The following is a 24,396-nucleotide window of genomic DNA, read 5'->3' as shown; positions in this document are numbered from 1 at the left end:
AGCTGGAGCAGCAGGGGTGTCCCGGCAGGGCTGGGCAGTGCAGGGCTACAGAGTAGCAGGGGAACCTCAAAGCTCCAAAGAAGCAGCGGCGGTGGGGGGAGGCTGGAGAAAACGAGCTCAGGATTCCCGGGTACACAGCAGATGACGATAGATTTCCCAGGACGAGACAGAGGCAGAGGGCAGCCTGACTGTCCTCCTCGGCGCTGAGAGCAAGAGTGAGTTCTCCTCCCCCAGATCTGTCTTTTTGCCTTTCCCAAAGCTCATCATCTCTCCCCTCTGAGGGACACTCCCAGGGACTCATAAACAATAGGTGTAGCCTCGTGCTGCCATATCCCTCAAGCACTCCTTTTGTTCTGACTAAGTAGTCATTAAGGCTTCTTGGAAACTTATGGGAAAAAATTCTGTGAGAAGAAAAAAAACCCAAATCTAACCCCCAACATCATCCACCCTGAATTTTTTCCCATACCAACCTATTACATTGAATTTAAACCTTTAAAATATATATGTATATATACACACATGCATGACCTAAATTATATACATCTATACATACAGATATGGGTACAGACACATGATGTGGGTAGTTCATCCTAAAACAAGGTCTCCTTGAGGTATGCATCGGGTCTCTCCATCCCTTTGCATCACCCACCAGGTGCATCCTGGTCCCTGAGCGAAGACAATCCCACGGATGGGATTGTCTTTGCTGGAGGCAGAATTAATCCAAACAGTTTTTCCCAGCATACCTCTCATGTGTACTACTGGAACCTTATCTCCATCTGTTGTTCTCAGGGGCTCAGATTGGGCAGGGCCTGCTCGGTTGGTGGAACCTCGAGTGTTCACTAACCATGTGGCCTTTGCTAAATTAATCTCCCAGTTCTTGAAAGTCCCCCCACCCAGTGCCTTCAAGGTGGTTTTAAGCAGGCCATTGCACCGTTCAACTTTCCCGGCTGCTGGTGCATGATAAGGAATATGGTACACCCACTCAACACCATGTTCCCTAGCCGAGGCTGCTATGAGGCTGTTCTTGAAATGGTTCCATTGTCTGACTCGATTCTCTCAGGGGTGCCATGTCTCCACAGGACTTGCTTTTCCAGGCCCAGGATGGTGTTCCAGGCAGTAGCGTGAGGCACAGGGTAGGTTTCCAGCAATCCAGTGGTGGCTTCCACCATGGTCAGCACGTAGCGCTTGCCTTGGCGGGTTTGGGGAAGGGTGATGTAGTCAATCTGCCAGGCTTCCCCATACCTGTATTTGGACCACCGCCCGCCATACCATAGGGGCTTCACTTGCTTAGCCTGCTTGATTGCAGCACACGTTTCGCAGTCATGGATAACCTGAGAAATGCTGTCCATGGTTAGATCCACCCCTCGGTCTCATGCCCACTTATAGGTGGCATCTCTGCCCTGATGACCTGAGGCGTCGTGGGCCCATCGAGCTAGGAACAGCTCTCCCTTGTGTTGCCAATCTAGGTCTATCTTTGACACTTCTATCTTGGCGGCTTGATCTATTTGCTCGTTGTTTCGGTGCTCCTCATTAGCCCGACTCTTGGGGACATGGGCATCTACATGGCGGACTTTTACAGGTAGCTTGACTACCCGAGCAGCAATGTCTTTCCACTCATCAGCAGCCCAGATTGGTTTCCCCCCATGCTGCCAGTTGGCCTTTTTCCACCTTTCCAGCCAACCCCACAGAGCATTGGCCACCATCCATGAATCAGTGTAGAGGTAGAGCTTTGGCCACTTCTCTCTTTCAGCAATGTCCAGGGCCAATTGAACAGCCTTGAGTTCTGCAAGTTGACTTGATCCACCTTCTCCTTCAGTGGCTTGTGCAACCTGTTGTGTGAGGCTCCATACAGCTGCTTTCCACTTGCGGTTCATCCCTACGATGCGACAGGAACCATCAGTGAAAAGAGTGTAGCGTGTTTCTTCTGCTGGCAGCTGATGATACGGCGGAGCTTCTTCGGCACGTGTCACTTGCTCTTGTTCCTATTCATCTGTGAGATCAAAGTTTTCACTTTGTGGCCAGTTTGTGATTATCTCCAAAATCCCAGGGCGATTTGGGTTTCCAATACGGGCACGCTGAGTGATGAGGGCAGTCCATTTGCTCCATGTGGCATCGGTGGCATGGTGGGTAGAGGGAACCTTTCCTTTGAACATCCACCCCAACACTGGTAGTCGGGGTGCCAGGAGGAGTTGGGCTTCTGTGCCAATCACTTCTGAAGCAGCTTGGACTCCTTCATACGCGGCCAGGATTTCTTTCTCTGTTGGGGTGTAGTTGGCTTCAGACCCTCTGTAGCTCCGACTCCAGAATCCCAGTGGTCGACCCCGAGTCTCACCAGGCCCCTTCTGCCAAAGGCTCCAGGACAGGCCATGGTTCCCGGCTGCAGAGCAGAGCACGTTCTTCACCTCTGGTCCTGTCCTGACTGGGCCAAGGGCTACTGCATGAGCGATCTGCTTGATCTGGGCAAAGGCTTGTTGCTGTTCAGGGCCCCAGTGGAAATCGTTCTTCTTGCGAGTGACCCGGTAGAGAGGGCTCACAATCTGGCTGTACTCAGGAATGTGCATTCTCCAAAAGCCTATGGCACCTAGGAAAGCTTGCGTTTCCTTCTTGCTGGTCGGTGGAGACATCGCAGTGATCTTATTGATGACCTCAATGGGAATCTGATGCCGCCCATCTTCCCACTTTACTCCCAGGAACTGGATCTCCTTAGCAGGTCCCTTGACTTTGCTCTTTTTGATGGCAAAACCAGCTTCCAGGAGAATCTGGATGATCTTCTCTTCTTTCTCGAATACTTCCCTTGCTGTGTTCCCCCACACAATGATGTCATCAATGTACTGTAGGTGTTCTGGAGCTTCACCCTTTTCCAGTGCAGCCTGGATCAGTCCATGGCAGATGGTGGGACTGTGCTTCCACCCCTGGGGCAGTCGGTTCCAGGTGTACTGCACGCCCCTCCAGGTGAAAGCAAACTGAGGCCTGCATTCTGCAGCCAGAGGAATGGAGAAAAACGCATTAGCGATGTCGATTGTGGCATACCACTTTGCTGCCTTGGACTCCAGCTCGTACTGGAGTTCCAGCACGTCCGGCACAGTGGCGCTCAGTGGTGGAGTCACTTCATTCAAGCCATGATAGTCCACAGTCAGTCTCCATTCTCCGTCAGACTTGCGCACAGGCCAAATGGGGCTGTTGAAGGGTGAGTGGGTTTTGCTGACCACCCCTTGGCTCTCCAGCTCTTGGATCATCTTGTGGATGGGGATCACAGCATCTCGATTCGTTCGATACTGCCGGCAATGCACTGTCGAGGTGGCAACAGGTACTCGTTGCTCTTCTACCTTCAGGAGTCCTACTGCAGATGGGTTCTCTGATAATCTAGGCAAGGTGTTCAATTTCTTAATGCCCTCTGCCTCCACAGCAGCTATTCCAAAAGCCCATCTGAACCCCTTAGGGTCTTTGTAATAGCCATTCCTGAGATAGTCTATACCCAGAATACTTGGAGCCTCTGGGCCAGTCACAATCGGATGTTTCTGCCACTCCTTCCCGGTCAGGCTCACCTTGGCTTCTAACTGAGTCAATTCTTGTGATCCCCCCGTCACACCAGCAATGGAAATAGGTTCTGCTCCCTCATGTTCTGACGGCATTAGGGTACACTGAGAACCAGTATCAACCAAAGCTTTATATTTCTGTGGCTCTGATGTGCCAGGCCATAGAACCCACACAGTCCAAAAGACTCGGTTTTCCCGTGCCTCTTCCTGGCTAGAGGCAGGGCCCCTCTAGCACCGGTTACTACTCTCTTCCTGTGTATACATAGTAGAGGTTCCTTCAAGGGGGTCTGACAGAGCATCCTCATTTCTGTAATACCTGACAGCCTGGTCATGGGAGGCTGAGGCTACCTTCATTCTAGTGGAACCCCCTTGGTTAGTGTTTCTCTCTTTGAGCTCACGCACCCGTGCTGCTAGGGCAGAAGTGGGTTTCTCATCCCACCTTCCCATGTCTTCCCCATGGTCACGCAGGAAGGACCACAGGTCAGCTCGTGGGATGTACCCTCTCTCTCTAGCTAAGGGACGTTGGGTTCTGACTCTGGGGCCTGTGACTCGCACCGGTGCCACATGGGAACTGTTCCTCCTCATCTCCTCCCTTACATCCCTTATCTCCTCTTGGAGTTCTTTAACCACGGCAGAGACCTGAGTCTGCATTGGGCCACTGATCATACTGTCAAAATTTCTAAGCTTCCTGGCTACAGAACCTACAGTCACTCGGCTGGTATCAGCATTAATCATTGACATGAATGTTTTGTATTCAGATGGCCCTTTAGTTGCTAGATTCCACAACATTTGCCCTGTGCACCTGACGTTGTCGGGGTCATTGTTATGCTGTCCATCCCTCCCAAAAACTACCTCCAGTATTGCCACTTCTCTCAGCTGTTGGATCCCTTCCTCAACAGTCTTCCAGCGCATGCTGAGGTGGTGCTCCTGCATTCTGTCTCTGTGGACAAACCTCTCCCTTACACTCATTAAAAGCCGCTCCCAAAGGTGAAGGGGTCCTTGCTCTTTTACAAATACCTGATTCACACCTGAGTCTTGGGTCAAGGGTCCCATATTCCTTGCCTCACCACCATCCAGTTGCACACCTCTACCCATAAGGTCCCAGACCCTAAGTAACCAGGTTGTATAAGGCTCACGTCCCCGTCGTGCAACATCTTTTTGCAGAGTACGGAGATTTTCATATGACAAGGACTCAGTGATGATCTCAACTTCTGGCTCCCCTGTGGGTTGTGAGGGCCTTCCTTTTTTATCCTTATCACTTGGGTGCTCTGATTTCACCTTATATTTCTTCCTTTCCACAGGGGCAACTGCTGCTGGCTGTGACTGCCCCTGTGGTTCAGCTGGAACCTGGACAGTTGTAACGTCTGTGGGTTCCACTGCTGCACCTTCAGACTCTCCCTCTTCAGGGCAGGGGGAGGGTTTGCCACCAGCTGGGGCTAATGAGGCCAATGAGGCCACCACTGGGGAAAGGTGCTCCTTCAGCACCTGGCTTATCTCTTTCACTAGAAGTCCCACACAATCTGGGTGGTTCATTTCTGAGGTGGGCTTTATGTCAGGGTCAGGTGGTGGGGCAGCATCCTTAGTCTGTGGGGCAGTGTCAGGCTCCATGGCAGCACCCTCAGTCTCTAGGACAGTATCCTTATTCTCTGGGGTAGGTATCAGGGTGGTTATCCAGGCCAATCTCCCCTTATCTCGGAATATTAAATAGGATAGGCCCGTGAGCAATACTAGCCATTGTATGATATCATTTGCATTCAGAGAGGATTTAAACCCTTCAAAAACTGGTGGAATAGACCCAAAGAGCTGAGTAAAGGGTTGGGAAAAAATTTCCCCTGGTGTCATTTCCTCACAATAGGTACCATTGTTAAAGTAACCCCACAAACAAACACTTAGAGTGTGATAGCCATGTATCCATGTGCCTGCCTTCCAGAGGAAGTTAAAAATCCATGAATTCCTCACCTTATTAACCCATAGTGCAAACTGGATAACAGCCACAGTAGCCTTAGTTATAGGGCCCATGTTTAAATAAGGGCCTGCAAATGGGAGAAACACAGCCACAACCACATGCCACCCAAACCAAGGTAAGCTAGACCACATGATGCTATTTAGGGAGGTTTCTATACCCAGTGCACAAGGTCACTTAAGAACTGTTATTCCTTTTCCTCTCAATGCCCTCAAGCCCCACAGTGGGCACCAATAATCTTTCTTGGTTTGAAAGACAGATATCTGCTAGGAAAGGGCAGGACCTCCCTAGAGATGGAGAATTCAAATCCCCTCCCTCCAAATTATTCCAGTTAAAAAAAAAAATTAAAGGAGCTTTCAGACAGAGGTATGGGGGTAGGAATAACAGTTCTTTACTAGTATATATGACAAAACGACAAACAAACAACAACTATAGCATCAATAATAAACAGAACCAAGAACCTTGAGGGCTTTCTTTTACAAAAGCCCAGAGCAGTTTGATCTCGGCACCCCTGCAGGACTCCGAGAAGCCGAACTGGAAGGGAGGAAAGTCCCAGACCAGTGGAAGAGATGAGGAGCTCTGCGCTGGCAGCTGGAGCAGCAGGGGTGTCCCGGCAGGGCTGGGCAGTGCAGGGCTACAGAGTAGCAGGGGAACCTCAAAGCTCCAAAGAAGCAGCGGCGGTGGGGGGAGGCTGGAGAAAACGAGCTCAGGATTCCCAGGTACACAGCAGATGACGATAGATTTCCCAGGACGAGACAGAGGCAGAGGGCAGCCTGACCGTCCTCCTCGGCGCTGAGAGCAAGAGTGCCTCCCCCTCCCCCAGATCTGTCTTTTTTGCCTTTCCCAAAGCTCATCATCTCTCCCCTCTGAGGGACACTCCCAGGGGCTCATAAACAATAGGTGTAGCCTCGTGCTGCCATATCCCTCAAGCACTCCTTTTGTTCTGACTAAGTAGTCATCAAGGCTTCTTGGAAACTTATGGGAAAAAATTCTGTGAGAAGAAAAAAACAACAAATCTCACCCCCAACAGTCATGACAGCAAACACAGCAAGAAATTGATGTATGTTACTTTATGAAATAGTGCTCAGGCACCAGTGGAATGATTTGTGTTCCTCTAACTTTTACAGACCTTTCTGAATCATATCTATTGCTTGGATTGGTTTTATGTCGCCCCAGGTTTAGAAGACTGCAGATGAAGTTTCCTTACCTCCTCCCTGCCAACAAAACAGAATTCCATAAACCTTTTTATATGATTGAAAAATTATACTGTCAGCCCATCTACATAATACAGAAAGTAGAGCTGATATGGGACACAGGGAGCTTTGTTTTTCTTACATTAAGATAAAGGATAGGTAGAAGTAGAAGGGATACACCTGGAAATCAGACTTTTGAAAGAGACAGTATATTGTCTTCAATAAAGATCACTGTGATCTTCACTTTTTAAGACTTTCTACATCATCTGACAAATGTGGGTCTATCCATATGTGTATTAAGTCTGCTGTGTCTTACATGAGTTGTTTGAAAAGAGAAAACATATCCATAAAGATTCCTAAACATTTATTCCATAAGTATTGACACATAGAAGCAGCTTTTCATTCTAAAACTTTACAGCCAGGGAATTATTACTCAGGGCATTACAGATAGAGGGTTTATTATCCACGGCATACAATAATTTTCTGGAGTGTATAAATAGGAGTTAACCCGGAGCAGAGACACGAATTTCTGTTTCACTGGGTGAAGCCACGTACGAAAGTGGCAGGTGTGGTGCATTTACGTGCAGATCTCCATTCATTACCACGCACTTCATCTTCCCGAGTTAAAGGTGGGCACTTGCAAAAACAAAAACAAAACCAGCAAAAAGCAACAACAAAAACTCCCACACAAACAAACAAGAAAAGAAGGCAAATTCGGGGGTAAAACTGTTGTCACTGGTTAGAAGAGCAGAGGAGCGGCACTGAAGGAGCGGCGGTGCCGGGCGGGTTGAGCGGCGGGCCCGGCCCGGACCTGCCCTGCCCTACACCGCCGGGTCGGTGGCGCTGCGGCACCGCCTCCGGCTCCCTCACGGCAGCGGTGGCCGGGCCGCGCTTGGTGCCGCTGGTGCCCCGACGGGACGGGCGGCTCTTGTTCCCGAAAAGTGCTGCGAGGGCGCCGACAGTGGCCTTGCGGGTCCCCCTTGGCAGGCGCTCGCCATCCCCCCTCACGGGGCTGCCGTTCTGGGCCAGGGGAGGGGGGAGCACGGAGCTGTGTGCGGCCGCGGTGGTCCCGCGGCGGCCGGGGAGCGCCATTTCCCGGGAAACGGGGCAGGCCACGCCGCTATGCCGCCAGGATAATGGCAGGGGCCAGCTCCCTGTCACCTCTTGAGTGCGCTTTCCAAAGAGGAGCCCGAGCTTGGCGAATGGGACACAGACCGCCATTGTGCCGGCGACACTTTAATCGCCCACACCTACAATATTCAACCTGGTGCCGGCAGCGGGGCAGCCCTGGGGTGCACACCCCACCCGAGGGGACCGGGTGGTGGCCTCACCGCCGTCTCACCAGGGCCAGGCTTTCGGGCACACCCTCAGTGCCGTGGTGTGGGCTCGGCCACCCCGGCTGGCCAGCGGTGCCCACCGAGCACCACCAGAGCAGGAGCCCTGAGCCTGCGGGACTTGCCTCGCTGGGAGAGGTAGGAGAGAAACACCTGCATGTCTATCCCAGGCGGCTGTGTCAGGGCACTCAAGTATCCGTGGAGGCACCAGGGTTTTGTTCAGCAAAGCAGCTTTGGCTGGACATTGCTTGTGTGCTTCTTTCCCATGGACGTCACCTCGTGCTCTCACCGGGGTGTGAAGGCTCAGAGGCCTACGGCACAGATAATTCCTCCTAGCGTGGGTGCAACACCTGTGCTGAAGCAAGAGGTGAGGGTTTCTGCTTCATGACCCAGGCAGGGTGGGATGCTGGTTACTCCTGCCATCCCTCCCTCCAAAACTGAGTCACTTGGGTTCTCACTGAGCTCATCCGTGACCCCTGTGACATGAGTGCCATACACCTGGGTACTGCAAACTGCAGGTTCCCAATGAAAGCTGTCAAGTGCCTGACCTCAGCAGGCCATCAGCTGTGTCCAGCTTTACCTTCTGTCTCCAGAGAACTCTTGCTCACTGCAGATGAACACTAGGCTTCACCCTTTGGGAATTTCTAAAACTTTTATGGAGGTCAAATCATCCTGCATGTCTGCAAAATAGAAATGCTTGTAAGTCTCCCACCCTCTGCAGACCAATCAGCTCTGCAGCTCAGGGCTGTGCCAGAGGTACAGGTCTTGCTGCAGTCAGAGTTTTGCAAGCCTACTGCCACAGGAGAACTGCTTCCCAAGAGCCACAGGACTGCAGCTGAGCATTGCTGCTTGAACAAAACCCATGAGGACACTGTCACAGGCACTGCAGGCAACACTCTGGTGAAGCTGTCTGATGTCTAATAGACTGGGAAGAGTCTTCTGCATGGCTTGGAATTTTGAGGTGCCCCTAAAAAAATCCTCTTTAATGCTTAATTTTTGTGTATGTCTTTCTGTCTTAACCCCATTAAGGGGGGGGGAGAAAGAAATGGTTCTCTGCTTTTTTAGCAAATAGAAATTCTTAAGACATCCTAATTTACAAGGTAGTGGACCAGCTGAAGATGTCTTCAGAGAGGTTTCTTTTCACAGCCATTCACAGGGGTAGTTCCTGAAAGCTCTATTGGTGCTGTGTTGTGTTGTAAATGGATGGTTCCTAGAAGCCCTGTGCTCTTTGCTCACAGGGATTAAATGAGAGGATTTCCCATGAATGACAAGGTAGTATTTTTTCTTGGCTGACAAGGGTTTCTTGGGAAAATACTCAGCTCTTAGGGATCAATGTGAGTTGCTGATCAGCACAAAATTGCGTCCATTCACTTAATTTTCTCCCCTTAGAAGGACCACTGTTCTCCACATTGTTTTGGCTTCTGTGACTGTAAATATTTACTCTTCACATTTTGGAGACCTTCCCTCCTCAGGAGACCCGCAAAGGTTCAGATTCCAGGCTGGCATTTCCACAGCTAAGAAAGCTTCAGGGACTGGGCTGCCTGATTGCCAAGAGCTTTGTGGGTGATGGATGTGAGAACAGCAGATCAAAGGCCCAGTACAATTGAAACAGCCCCCTATGCTCCCAGGTTACTGCTCAAGTAATGCTGATGTTGGGTGACGAGGCAGACTGTTTCAGATGTTGATTTTTTTCTTTTTTTCTCTTGCTTGCATATCAACTGTTATTTTTTCTCTCTCTTATTCACCTATATGTTACTACTAGGCCACAGTGAGCCTGCAAGCTAAATTTTTTGTTTATACCTCCAGCTATGACTAGAATTTTTTCCCAGAGCAAACCTCTATAACTGTACTTTGTGCAGTGGCTAAAGTGACAGTGAAAAAGGGAATGCTGAGGCGATCAGTTAAAAAAAATCTAGTGCCAGCAAATCTGGAGTACTTGCACTCTATGGGCTCTTGTCCAAGAGACCTTGAGACCAAGAAGAAATGATCAGATATGATTTGAGGGAAATATATTGTTTCTGTAGATGGATTGATGTTAATTCTGATCTTAAACTAAATAAAGTATTGATCAAATACTGTAAAACTGTTGATCACAGTGGTAATTTTATTGCTTAAGTGATTTATACTAGTAAAACATACCAACTAGCAGCCTAATGAAAGCATGTTAGAAAGCACTTGTTGATAAAGCAGGGATGGTCATTAGTGTGCTCATTTCTAGCGTAACTAAAACGACGGACCTGTGGGTGGTGCCTGTGAGCACGCACAGGCCCTGCAGAATTGTTCCTGCTGCCAAGGGTGAACAAGCTACACCTGGAATAACATCATTGTTCAAGGTGTCCCATAGCTGAGAAGTGCCTTAGCTGTCCAAGACTTGGGTGGGACTGAAGGCAGTTAGCAATTTTAGTGGAACCTCCTTGCCAAGCTGAGTGCAAAACAAAAAAGCGTTTAAAACAAAATGAGCAAAGGAAAATTATTATGAGTGATGCCTCCTTGAATATGAAGCTTTTTAAATAAATTTAAATAAATGGGCAAAATGTTTGTAGGTAAAAATTCCATAGATAAAATTTTCAACTGTATCACCAGGCTGAATTCATTATGCCTGACAATGGCCCCAGGAGGTAGGCAAGTATTGTTATACCAATGCTTTGCATTTCTCTTGGAAGCAGTGGAGGTACTTGCATTAGAATTAACTGTACACAACTGCAAGTGTTCACAGGGTTAGCCCCAGAGCATAGATATTTATGGAGGTAAATGTCACCAAGAAATGGGAATTAGTTTTACAAACCCTCCAAGAGCTGAAGCAAATGGCACTGGGTAAGTGTAACGATTTGCCCAGGAAGATTGCTCTGCAGAAATGAGGGCACATTTGCTTCGGTAGCAGCATGGTTGTCCTGAGCGGAAAAGGGCAGGGTTCAGAAACGTGATTTCCCAGGTACCTGGGCTTTTGCTTTCCTTGCAGTCATCACTTCTAATGTATATTTTAAACACATTAAACAGTAAAGCATAAGACACTGGTCATAGGAGGAGCCTAGGAAACATTTCCTGCTGGATCCTTTTCTGCTTTAAGCAATCTTACTCTGAATAATGTAAGTATGAACACTATATTTGGGTGAATATTCTGATGATGTAGTCCATGAGACTGAAAATAATTCAGCTGTACATTGTATTTTTGTGTTTGTAGTAGCTCCTAGATGGGGTTTGCTGTCCCAGGGAGCAGGCCAGCTGCTGGGAGGGCAGAAATCCTCCTTCCCTCCTCCTTCAGGAGGCTTGGGCAGGTTGCAGTTGAGATTCAGCGAGGATTACCTGATCTAAGTGAGCAAGACACACACCTTGGTCTCTATCCACACTTGTGGGTTTTACTGCCTGAAGACCAGGAGAGGTACAAAGGGGGCTGTGTGTCCCCCCACATACTTTTCAAAAGGAAAGGAGGAAACAGGAGAACATGTGGGGAAAGTGGGGAAAGGGAAGAGATGGAATAAAATACTTTCTGACCAGTGGTGATGCCTGCAGAGAAGCTGGCTGATCTTGAAATGGGACTGAATGAGCAATTAGACTGAGTACAAACTGAGGAGTGACCCATGTCCTTTGTGTGCTTTCAAAATGTCTCTGGCTGTAATGATACTGGAGGCTTTTTGCAAGTCTGCTGTCCCCCCTTTTTGTAACCCATTTTTCTGTAACACTAGTACATTCCTGCCCCCGAGTTGCTGCTTTAACCAGGCTGGGGGCGGGGGGGGAGGGGGCCAGGGAGGAAAGGAGGACTGGGGGGAAAATATGCATAAAGATATGGGGATAAGTTCAGTTTGTTTCCCTCTGAAAGCTTTGACACTTTAGAGCAGATTCATTTTCAAGGCTTCCTACATTCCTGCTATTGTACAGTGTTTCAGACTGGTGTGCCTGTGTTTCCGACTCCCATGAAGTCCCCTTTGCAGCAGGGCGTGCCTCAAACCGCTTCAAAAGAACCAACGTCTAAAAAAAAAAAAAAAAAAGAAACTCAAATAGCTCAAGTAGGCTTGAACATACAAAGAGAGGGAGAAAGGAAAGTGAAAAGGTGAAAAGGGCCGGGCAGTGTTGAATACAAAATTACTTCAGCCAGCCCCAGTTCTTCATCACTTACATTTATCTTATTCTGGGAGAGCAGGGCTAAACCCAGTGCTGACATAAACCACCCTTTGCCTTTGACTCTAAGTGTGTGCATGCACAGCACAGCAGATACAGGCATACAGAGACCATTGGATTACAGTGAAACTTTTTCCCCCTCTGAGCAGTGGTGTTGGTGGGGAAAATGGCTTTTTGTGTGTGTCCTTTCAAAGGCAAACTGTGGAGTGAATCTCAGTTGCCTCCAGTTTCAAAGCGTGCATGCACTGACAAAACACATGCTTGAAAAATAAGCAGCTGTTAGTGTGTCCCAGCTGGGAAGTTTTCCCTTCCCAGGAGCATGCTGAGGTGTTTGGCCCATCTCCCCAGTGCTCCATACAGTTGCTGAGGTACTGCTAAGGGAAGTACCCAGCACCTGACAGCAGCCCTGGGGTATCCAGAGACCAGGGTCCTTCTGGGGCATCAGCCATCTTGCATCCACATGAGAGGCTAATGGGATGTTGCTTCCCTCTGTACCCAGAGTCCAGTGGATGGTTCGTAGGATGGAGGATTGGGCTTGCTGTCAAGGAGGCCCAACAGCCACACAGCCCACCAGCCTGGAGGGAGGTGTTTAAGACTTCAACACTGCACTAGCTTGGCTCTCCCCATGCTGGGAGCTTGCTAGGCTTCTGAAAACGGGTGTCAGTGGCTACTGCTTAGAAAGCTCCTGCTCATTTCCAAGGTTTGCCCCGCAGTCTTTGCATGAAACAGCTCACAGCCACAGCACCTGGTGCCCAAACGAGGAACACACAGGCTTAACGCTGGGGAGGAGAGCACAGCAGGGCTGCTGGCAAAGCACACCTGTGCCACAGGCAGCCCGGAGGGGAGCACGTGGTGCTTGCAGACTGAAAGAGAAACTGAGGGGCTGGGAATTTAGCCAGCAAACAGCACCATACAGCACAGTGCTGAGGACTTGTTCTCCTGTAATGATAGAAGAATTTACTGAAGGGGGGGGGGGGGGGCAGAGGTAGACAATAGGAGAGTATAAAAGTTTTTGCTAGATACAAATAGATGGTCTGACAACTTTATGGAAACTATACAGAAACGAGGTATTGACTTCTGCTTCTTACCATCTTTCTTACCGAGTAAATACTTCCGTTTTGGTCAGAAAAAAAAAAGAAAAAAAAGAAAAAAAGAAAAAAAGAAAAAAAGAAAAAAAGAAAAAAAGAAAAAAAAAGAATAAAAGAGTAGCAAAGGTTTGCCTCTGTTTTTAAAGAGAGCAAACCATCAGCATCGCACTTTCTCAATACCATCCAGTTGTTTGTGGAAGGTGGGCCCCAGGCGCCTGCCATGCGCCAAATGTGCCCAGCCAACTTCCTAAACTAGTGAGGCTGCTCATTCCATGTCACTGCCGCTCGGCTTTGAGCTGCTGGGCTCCCTCGCTCCCTCCCTGGCTTGCGAATTATTCACTTTTGAAAAAACATATCTACCTCATACTGTGCCCATCACTTTGTTCTCCACACGCCTATTCACACGGGCAAACCTCCACTTCTCTCCAGGCAGGCGGCGGTGGCGGGAGGGGAGGCAGCGCGGAAGGGAAGATGCGTGCACGGAGCTATTTCCCTCTCCACTGCCTTTGGGCAGCTATTGTCGGCCCAACAAAAGGACTCGCTCGCGGGGGATCGGGACCCTGCCGAAAACGTGGCAGCTCTGGGGGCAATGTGCTGTCCCGGCTGCAAACGCCACCGCTTCTCACCTACCGGGTCCCGCGTGGGCTTCCCGCGTGTCCCCAGGATTACCGCTCTAAAACCGAGGGCATTCCCTCGGCGGCTTCGCGGCCGAACCTCCGCACGGCAGCGCCGCGCTGCTGCACCGCCGCCTGCACCGTCCCGGGCGGGCAGCGCTCCGCGCCGACACCTGCGGCAGGGTCGCTGCGGCCGCAGCGAGAGCCGGACGGACCGACGGCTACTCCCGCCAGTAGGCGTGGGGAGACCACGGCGGACATTTACCGGAGCCTGCGAAATTTGGCCAGTGGCGGCTATAAGAAAAAGGATGTTTCCCCAGGCGGGCGCGAAGGAGCGTCCCCAGAGAATGCAGCGGCGGGAAAGGCCCGGCGCCAGCGGGTGTCGGTTCCCTCTATCGGTAGAGCCGCCCGCCGCTGCCCGGCGCGGGGCTCTCCCCGGCACCCCTCGTTGGGCCGGGCCGCTGCCCGGTGCGGGGCGGACGCGCCGTTGGGACGCTCCCCGGCACCCCCATCCCGTTCCAGCCCCGCCGCGCGCGGGGAGGCCGCCCGGCGCGCGCCTGCCCGGGGCGGGGCGGGACAGCGCGTATCGGCGGCCCTGGCTCACCGCCCCCGCCCTCCCCTCCCGCCGCCGGCCGCGGCCTCCGCTTTCCCCGCACGCCATTGGCTCCCCGCACGTGCCGGCCCCGCGCGCGCGCCATTGGCCGCGCCGACACGCGACCGGCGCGAGTGGAGGGCGTGCGGCGGGAGGGGTGGGGCGCGAGGGAGAGGAGGGGAGGGAGGAGCGGGGGAGGGGGGGACCCCGGCGCGTGCCGCTCCTTAAAGGGGGGCGCGGGCCCGGCCGACACCGGAGCCGTCGGGGTGCCACGCGCGAGGCGGGGGCTGTGCGCGGCCCCATGGGCGCGCGGTGATAGAGCCATGAGCCTCCCCTGGGCAGAGCGCGCCCGGGAGCCGCAGGGGCTGCCGGAGCCGCCACCGGACCCAGAGCAGAGCGGGTGCGGCGGCTTCGCGCCGGGCTCGTGGCTTGGTGTGTGCTGCGCCGCCCGCCTGGCCGCCGCCGCCTCGCCGGGCTACCTGCTGCCCGGCGAGGACGAGGAGGCGGCGGTGAAAGAGGACGGCGCGGCGCGGGGTGGCGGGAGCAGCCCCGGCGGGGCGCGGGGAGGCGGGCGGCCGCGGGGCGGCGGCGGCGGCGGTCTCGGGCTGCGGGCGCAGGTGAGCGGCGTGCAGAAGCAGCGGCGGCTGGCGGCCAACGCGCGGGAGCGGCGGCGGATGCACGGGCTGAACCACGCCTTCGACCAGTTGCGCAATGTCATCCCCTCCTTCAACAACGACAAGAAGCTCTCCAAGTACGAGACGCTGCAGATGGCGCAGATCTACATCAGCGCCTTGGCCGAGCTGCTGCACGGCCCCGACGCCCCTCCCGACGCCCCCGGCAAGGCCGAACACCGCGGGTCCCCCTTCGAGCCGCCCTGTGCCGCCGCCGGGGCCGGAGCTCCGCCGGCGCCGCCGCCGGGGCCGCCCAGACCGTCGCCGCCCGGGCACGGCAGGACTCGCTTCTCCCCGCCGCCGGCCGCGGGGGGCTACTCGGTGCAGCTCGACCCGCTGCACTTCTTTGCGGAGGGCGCCCTGATGGGACAGAGAGCCCCTTCCCCCGCCTTCCTCATGCCGCAGCCCGGGCAGCCGCCGCAGGAGAGGAGCAAGACGTCGCCCCGGTCCCACAGGAGCGACGGGGAGTTCTCGCCCCGCTCGCACTACAGCGATTCGGATGAGGCCAGCTAAGGCAGGGTGTCGTCCCCGGCACCCCCGCAAGGCCGCCCCTTGAAGCCCCTCACCGTGGGGTGAGCAGCCGGACGCGGTGCCGCCACGGATGGCATCGGCTCCCCTCGGTCGCTTTGAAATCCGTCCCCTCGTCTCCCACCCCCGGCAGCCCCTGGTCTGTCCAGGGGGGATGGCTGTTAGCGAGTGACTGTACCCGCCCTGTCTGTCAGGGTCGCTTGGTTTGTTTTCATTTTTAGTTTGCACTTCGAAAGTTTCTTTCGCCTAGAAGTCGTTGCCGTTCCCTCCTGCCAACACGCCAGCTCGCAGCGCGGAGCCTGGCTCGCCCGGTCGGCGAGCAGGCGATACGCAGGGAGAAAGCCTGGTCCCGCTGCCCGAGGTGCCGCCGGGGCCATCCATCCCCACCCGGCCGTGAACCCGCCCTGACACCCGTCTTCCAGGACACCGATCCTGCCGTGGATCGCATTGCTGTGGAAACACACACACGCACTCACACACACACAAAGTCGATAACGCACGGTCTTAACCTGTAAATAGCGGAGAAAATTTGGATTTTCCTTAGAGCACCATGTCGGCATCTTTTTGGGGGAAACTTGGCGCAAGCACTATATCAGCGGCTGGAGACGCAGTTTCAAGAGGAAAGCTACTAACTGCCAATTGGAGACCAATATTTAGTTAAGACACTTAATCCTAACACTGTCTTATTAACGAAAACGGTTTTGTGGTGTCAAAATTTATGTCAGTTTTATTTTCCTTTTGTGGTAATAGGAAACGTATTTATTACGCAGTGTTTGCAAATATTTCTGCCTCTCTCTTTTTTTTAAAAAAAAACTTTTCTACGACGAAAATCGTTTGTTTTGATTTTAGCAACGCCAGCTGCCATTGTTTATGCATTTTAATTTTAAAATTGTTTTGAGATCAAATAAACGTGAGGAAAAAAAGCAAACCAACCAAAACAAAATCAGCCTCAAAGCGTGGTCGGGTTCAACTTCTCCCTTCACCCTCCCCTCGCCGGGATGGTGTCAAACCCCGTGGCGGGGGTGAGAGGTACAGAGCCGGGGGCGATTCTCCGGGGAGCCGACGGGGCGCCCCGGCTGCCTGCAGAGGGACAGGCGGACCCCGAGGCTGGGGCGGGCTCTGCCCCGCGTGGAGCAACACTACCTCCGCTCCCTGCTCCGCCGGGACCGTGTCCCGTTTCCGTCCCGCAGTTCCCAGCAGAACCGGGGTAATTGCAACAAGTGCAGGGTTAGGAGCTTGTCGCTGCTCTGCAGCGCCTGTCCCCGCACCGCCACTCGAGTCACATCACTCCCTTCTTCCCCACTCCTCCCCTTCTCGGCGACACGAGAGGATCTCCCAACGGAGCCTTCTCGGTATAAGCCGAGCGGAAAGGGCCGGGAGCGGGCGGGGAAGCCGGCGGGGTTTTGGGGACACGCGAGCAGCTCGACGGGTCGCCGGGGGATCAGGATGTGGCCCCTGGGCTCGGGTTAACCCCGGACGGGAGTGGAGGATTGGCTGATGCTTAGTCCAGCCTGCCCATGACACCTGACCCGGGGCTAAACCGGAGCCGTGTCGGTGCCGGGGTCCCGCTGGGTTCAGCAGGTGACACTGGGAGGGGGGTGTCGGAGAGATGATCAGTTAACCAGGCGCGGCCGGGGGAGCGGCCCCCGCGGGAGCGAAGCCCGTCAGGGTGTCGCTTTCCCCTGCAGAAACAGGGCACCTGGCCCTCCGGTAACCCTGCGCTGTCTCACTGCCCTGCCCGCCGCCAGCACCCGCGGCCGCCGCCCGTACCTGCCGAAGCGGGGTACGGTCCCGCAGGGTGGAAAGTTAATGGGGAGGGACATTTCCCTTCTTAATAAAACGCCTGTTTTGTCGGCGTAGGTCAGCTTTGGTTACCAGCACTGATTTCTGTGCTGTGGAAGCCGGTCTAGCATCTTAGGGGGCACGCGAGGGGTCCCATCACGGGAGTGATGCGGCAGAGCAAAAAACCACTAACTTTGGGGTTGTTGTTTTGTTTATTTCGTTTCGTTTGGAGATATACCCGGCGCGAGGGAAGCGGCGGCCGCAGCCGTGACTGAGGAGCGGCACTCGCGGAGGGGTCCCGGCGATGCCGGCCGTGGGTTGAAGGGGTGCATGCAGCCTCTTTCCTCCCCACCGTCCCGGGCACTGCTTCTGCGGCTGCCAACACGCGAGGTGGTGGAAAAGAGCGCGTCAAAATCCTCCCCGCTCCCTCGGTCGGGTCCCTTCCCCCGACAGACGAGCGCAGCCCATCGCGCGGCTGCTCCTCGCAGCCGCAGCGCAGCACTCCCCGTCTGAGGGGCTTTTTTTATTTAATGCTTCTTTGAAAGAGATACCCACCCGCATTCCCATTTTAAGGTTCAGCTATAGAGTTTGCATAACAACCGCTTGGCAGCCTCCCTATCTTTCACTCCGTTAACAAGCTGTAACGTATAGCTGCAGGTTGCTATAATCTCATTAATATTTTGGAGACTTGAATATTGAGTATTTCAGACCGCTCATTCCCCATATGCCAGGCCACTCCCGCTATGCTGGCTGGTTCCTTTCTCTCCATTATTAGCAATTAGCTCCTACCTTCCAAAGTCAGATCCAAGTATCCAAGATACTAGCAAAGGAACCAACTGTGAGTTGCAAGCTAAGCATGCTTAATATCTCCCAAACAGAGACAACATTTCTTTAAGTAATGCAGATGGATAAATCGCTTTATTGAGCTTGCGACAGTGTTTGTTTTGTATAGACTACCTCAAAGTTTTTTAACAAGAGCGGGGACGCGCACCAGCCCCTGGAAGCAGTCTCGCCCTGTTTGCTTCGTGGGGTTTTATCATCCTAAACGGGCTTTTATTTGAAAAGGGCGAGTCAGAAGCGCACTATCCGAGTGTAAAATTTTGGCTGAACGCTGACTGTCCTCCGGGGAGTGCGAAACGACCGCGGAGGCTGGGGTGGCTTGGGGAGGCGGTCGCCTTTGTGCGAGGCGCACGGCGACTCCGTTGACATTTGAGCTCGGGTCGCCGGATGAAGCGCGGCCGGGACACCGGTGCGAGGCTCTGCCCGGCCGTCCTGGCGGCGGGGATTTCGGGGGGACGGAGAGGGGCGAGGCGCGGCGGCCGAGGCGCATCTCTGCGCTGCAGCTCTCTGGCTGCTGTTTGCTCAACCTCTGGCCTCGGGGAGGGAGGAGGAACGGAAGCGGGAGAAAGGGTTAAACCCAGCGAGAGGAGACCAGAAAAGCTCAGGGACCATGGATGGGGGGGGGAGGGGGCGGGGGAGGGGGGGAGGGAGGGGCTTAGAAGGGGAGTTGGCCGTGGGGCCAGTGTTTCTTAATTAGAGCGGGGCAGACAATGCTTTGGGGCGGGCAATGGGGGGAACAGGGGGGCTGGAGGGCGGAGGGGGATCTGGCCTCGCTCCCGGCCGCGGTGCTCCGTGTCTGGAGCGGAGCACGCGTTGTCAGCTGGTGAGCGCAGCGGCCTTTCAGGCTGCTCCCCAGGGAGCTGCGCGCCCGCGGTGAGCTCCATCGTCACCCCCTCCCCTCCATCATCATCATCATCGGCCTCCTCCTCCTCGGCGGCCCTCCACCCCAGCCGAGCACAACAGCCAGTATTCAAGCCCCCTTCCCCCCCTCCCTTCGCACAACAGCAGCGCAGTGGCAGCCACGCCACCTCCCAGCAACCAGCAGCACGCGAGGGCACCGCCGGGGCACCTGAAAGAGTCAAAGCCAAAGAAAGGGAGACAAAGGAGAAAAAGATACGCAGGAACGGCCCAGCGTGTCTGCTCCGACAGTGCGGAGAGGCAGGCGCCCACAGAGGGATGGGCGAGCCCACGCGGAGGCCGGCACGCACGGGCGTGCACACGGGTGGCCGCATGCACACACGTGCACTCGCTCGCAGGGGTCCGAGCCGCTGCAGCGCCGACAGAGACACGCAGAGATCCCCCGCTCAGTGGAGGAGCAGAGGGAAGCTCCCCGACAACTTTGCGCCCCATAGCCCCGTCCCCGGGAGGAGCACATCCCGGCTTGTGTTTCTCTGTGTGCCCGACTCCCATGGCCTCACCTCTGACACTGCCACCCACGGGCACCGATGCCGGTACGCAGCAGGAGCCGACCTTGTGTCTGGTCACCCACCGTCGCGTGTGCCCGTGACGTGCCTGTCCGGGAGACAAAAATGAAGGGAAAGTGGTGAGGGATCGGCTTGTGTGTGGGTGAGGCGGGGACCCTACCGGCCCTGCGTGGGGAGCATCCTCTCCGCGGGCAAGCCAGGCTGGAGCGAGGAGCTGCAGGCGCACCCTGGGGGACAAGTTTTCCTCCCCTGGCCAAGTCATTGCAACGCGGAAGGGGCTTTGCTTGGGGCTATGTGTCCGCCGGGATCGGGGCTGGGGCGCACGACCGGGTGCCCTCCCGAAGCGGGATTGGGGCCTCGGAAAGCCACATGCTGCCCTGCCGCCACCCTATGTTAACTTCAGGCGCACTCTCTCTAAGGACGTTTTCCAGAGCTACTGCACCCCCAGGAGTGGATGGGAGCGCGGCTCCGCGGGCTGCGCTGCACTTGTGCGATGGGTGCGCTGCTCGTGTGCGGTGGGTGCGCTGCCACTGCCGCCACTGACCATTTCTAGGCTGCCCAGAGCGGGGCAGATGGAAAGGCCTTTTCTGAAGTGCTATCGAATGGCTCGGGACGCCTTCGGGAGCCCAGACAAGGCGTGTCAAAGGCGGTTTGAGCGGTGAAGCTTTCAAACGCTACAGTGGGTGACTTTCTGGCGTGTGCTTTTTCTCTCTCCCTGCTTAGGCCCGGGAGGAGAGAGCAGACCTTTTTATTGAGCTCCTTCGGGGGTGAATGCGAAACGCCCAGCCCGCCAGCCCGGTGCCTCAGCCGGGCTCTTCTCCGCGGGGCGCCAGCGGAGTAGCGGCCGCCTCTGCCCCGTCGAGCAGCGGGAAGAGCTCAGGTCCTCTGCGGTTCCCCGCAGCTTTTCGCTCCCATCTCGGTTTAACCGAGGCTGCTCGGGGAGGGGAGGTGCCGGCCCGTTGCACCCGTTGCAGCACAGAGTGCAGCTGGGACTTGAGACGGGAGCTTGTGCAGCGCGGGGAAGGGCTCTCAGTAGTGGGGAGCAAATGGGAAAGCAAATCCCCTCCGTTTCTGAAGAGATTCCTTTTTGTATTTCATCCCGGTTTTTCCTCTGGTTTTGTTGTTGTTGTTGGTGGTGGTGGTTTCTTCCTTCCCCCTCTTTCCCTGCTCTCCCCTCTCTGATCTCATCTTTCTTTCCCGGTGTCTTCCGGCGCCCACCCCTTTTCCCCTGCTCAACACCGAAGCGCGCCACCGCCGCCGGGGTGTCCCGGAGAGAGGCGGGCGACGGCGCGCACCCGCCGCGGGCAAGCGGGGCTGCAGCACTTTTGTAGGGCGGTTAATCAATGGCACATCAGCGAGACAGCGCATCAGCCCATCTGCTTGATATATATTCAGAACGGCTCCAGCCCTTTTGAAGTCTAATTTCTTCCCCGAGAGAATGCGCCGGATAATTTACCATCATTTCCCAGGCAGGGCGGCCAGCGGGTTAACCCTTTCCCCAAGCACTGCCTCCGCGGATTTTTCTCCCGAGCGAGCAGCTTTGAATGCCTCAGCGCCTCGCCACAAACTTGTAAAAGTGCCTCTTTAATGGTACATGACTCGCTGAAACAGGACACCTGGCCTGTTAGCGTAGGAAGAACATATAACCACACAAAGGCAATCATATGCCAGTTCTTTATTAGAGCGCGTGGGACACAGGGGCGATGGAACGCCCAAATCTTGTGCCCGCGAGTACAAAATTGCTTTGTGGTTTTATATCTTCATGTTATACATATGTTAACACCCACCCCTAGCTACTGACTCCCCTGATCCTTAGTTACTATCTCAAATCATACCTATACTTTTACCCTAAGTTATACTTGATTTGGTTAAGACAATTCTTCCCCAATTATCTCCTGGGCTCGAGTCACACCTGATTCAGTTAAAACAATAGTATCGAGTCACACCTGATTCAGTTAAAACAATAGTATGACACTAGTTACAGTAAGCTGACATCCTGTTCCAAGGCCTGGCTGCATCAGGTTTACAGGCCGTGCATCTTCTAGCACCCCCACCACCTGCAGTTAGCCGCTTGCCATGCAGAAATCATCTTTAACCCTTCACTATCATTCCCCCCTTTGAAAGTATTTCACTCTAATATACTAAGTGTAAATGCTTTCACTTAATACAGTCCATTTGGCTTCAAAGTTTATACTGGATGTTCATCTTCAAATCTTCTGTTGTCATGGGCTTTGTCATGGATGTTGTTGCGGATCGAAAGCGCTGGATATGGATTGCATGCCAATGCCTTCATTATGGTTCTGTTCCAAGATGCCTTTTTCTGTATCTCTCTCTTCAGGATTCTGTAAACTAAGCAAATTGCTAGAAATATAATTAGTAAAATTATCAAACTTTCAAGGACAGACTTTACCCATGAACTCACATTCCATCCTAATCCTGTGAAGATTTTATCTAACCAGCTGGTAGCTAAATCTTTTTGTTCTTCTTGTGCCTCATGCTCTATTTGTTTCAACTGGCTGATATCATGTTCTACATCTGCAGTTACATTTGGGATGTGGATGCAGCAATGGTCAATTTGCTCTTTTAAATATCCACACACTCTGTGTTCTTTCAGGAGTAACATATCTAAAGCAAATCAATTTTGTAAAGTCATTTTGGTGGTGGCTTGTAATTGCATGTTGAGTTCTTTAAATCCTTCTTGTGTGATTCTTGCTAATCTGTCTACTTGACTTGTGAGTCTATATAGCATTTCTCTATTTTGATAATTTGCAACAGGACCAAACAAAGACTCTAGGGATCACCCAATTTTTACTCCACTAGAGGGTTCTTGCCAAGCGTCATGTGGACTCTTGTCCTCTGGGGCATCTCGTTTTGCTCTTATCTGCAAGGGCTCATGGCTCCTGTTAAATGGGGACCTCTTCCAAATTGGACATGAAGTGGGAAGGCCTGGGGTGATTTCTTTTACTTCCTCATCTACAGGCAAGTGTGTTGTCCATGTGCCATCACTTATTGCCTATACAAATGGCCTCGGACTTCGAATTGTACTCCTGCTACATCCTACTATAATCTTGGAATCTATCTTGCCTTGTTTGTGTCTAATCTTCCTGCAAGCACAACCGATTCGTAAGCCTACTACCAATGGTGACCACTGTTTTATCTCCAGATCATCAGAAGTGCAATCATAAATTTTATTACATACCCACCAACCTACTTTATTTGCCTCTTTCCTACTACTAGTATCAGTACTCATTACTGTGGGGTCTGTGTCATTTTCAGAGCCTTTCCATTTAATGCACCAACGAGTGGTTGCCATATATTGGAATCTCTGGAGTATTCTCATAGACCATGCACTGTCCCAGGGTTCCATTCCTTTCCAATCCTTTTCTTCACACTTCTACACCACAATGCTCTCTGTAGCGTTTTCCCTGATCTTTTGATAACGTGGCAACCAACATTCTCATTTTGCAAGGTCTTGGTCTTTAACCCACTACTCTATGATTTCTCCTAATTTGCCATTACTGAGAGTGTAGTCTGATTTTCTCATGGGTTGAATATAGGCTCTCTGTTATCTTCCAGTACTCTTTGACCACCACCCTTGACTCTAGTACCTGTTTACATTTAACTGTTTTGTTCCCTTCTATATCAGGTAATTTTAATGTTATGATTCCCCAGCTTATTGGGTCCCCTGCCACCTTTGGTATTGGCAGACAGGCTGTTATTCTACTGGTATTTTGCATTCTGGCAAAGTCTCTGACCAATCCAGTCATTACATTTTCAGCCCGAATTGCATTAGAGATTTCTATTACTTGTGTCTTTGCTTGTACCTCTCTCTTCATTCTAGAATGAAGAGTTGTTAGTTGACCCTTCTGTATTCCATATCCCAAAGTAACAGCAATCCCTACTGGTGACATTAGTATCCACAAAAGTAACATTACCCAAAGAGGAGCATGAGCCTGATTACTGATACCATTTGAACAGTTACAGATGTTTTAGCCTCAGCTTCATCGGTCCTATTGTTTCTACAGCCCAAGACTGGGCTTCACGAAGGACCTTCTTCACGCGCGTGTAGTGTATCCAGGGTTCCACTCCAGCCACTTGGACTGCTGTAAAGGTGGTTAGCAGTACCTGATGGGGACCAGTCCACCTCTCTTTCAGTGGTTCTTCATTCCAGGTTCTGATGTATACTTCATCTCCTGGTCCGATATTGTGGACAGGATTCTCCAGGGCCAGTGGTCTATTCCACAAGAGGACACTTCAAAGCGAAGCTAGAGTTTTCCCGAGGGACAGAACATAATTATACACATCTTATTTTCCTGTGACATGGACATTTGGATCGGGGTTGGGAGATTCTTATGGTTTCCCATACAATATATCATAAGGACTGACATTCCACTCCTAGGCTTCATCCGAATTCTCAGTGATGCTATTGGTAAAACCTGTGGCCCCTGCAGTTTGGCTTCCTGGCATATTTTACTGATCTGCCCCTTCAGTGTCTGGTTCATTCTCTCTACTTGCCCACTTGACAGGGGTCTCCATGGTGTGTGGAGGTCCCAAGATATTCCCAATAACCTACTCACCCCTTGTACCACTGTGGCTATGAAATGTGGGCTCTCTATCTGATGATATCCCTGGGGGCACCCCAAACCTGAGAATGATCTCCTGTAATAACCATTTAACTGTTTCTTTTGCCTGGTTTGTGCAACAGGGAAGGGCTT

The 24,396-nt window shown here is 52.9% G+C and overlaps 1 protein-coding gene and 1 long non-coding RNA gene across 2 annotated transcripts in view; one reads left to right on the top strand and one right to left on the bottom strand.

Moving 5' to 3' along the window:
* The window catches only part of LOC134563453 (uncharacterized), a 468,018-nt gene that overhangs the window by 430,972 nt on the left and 12,650 nt on the right, over positions 1 to 24,396 (bottom strand). The gene's annotated exons all lie outside the window — the stretch shown is intronic.
* ATOH1 (atonal bHLH transcription factor 1) lies at positions 14,760 to 16,485 on the top strand. Its single transcript, XM_063421252.1, has one exon. The coding sequence runs from the start codon at positions 14,760 to 14,762 to the stop codon at positions 15,618 to 15,620; it is 861 nt and encodes a 286-aa protein (XP_063277322.1). The 3' UTR covers positions 15,621 to 16,485.

This window comes from Prinia subflava, chromosome W (assembly GCF_021018805.1).
Source record: "Prinia subflava isolate CZ2003 ecotype Zambia chromosome W, Cam_Psub_1.2, whole genome shotgun sequence".
In the NCBI taxonomy this organism is placed as follows: domain Eukaryota; kingdom Metazoa; phylum Chordata; class Aves; order Passeriformes; family Cisticolidae; genus Prinia; species Prinia subflava.
The sequence above is the reverse complement of the archived record's forward strand: the minus strand, read 5'-3'. Positions and strand labels throughout refer to the sequence as shown.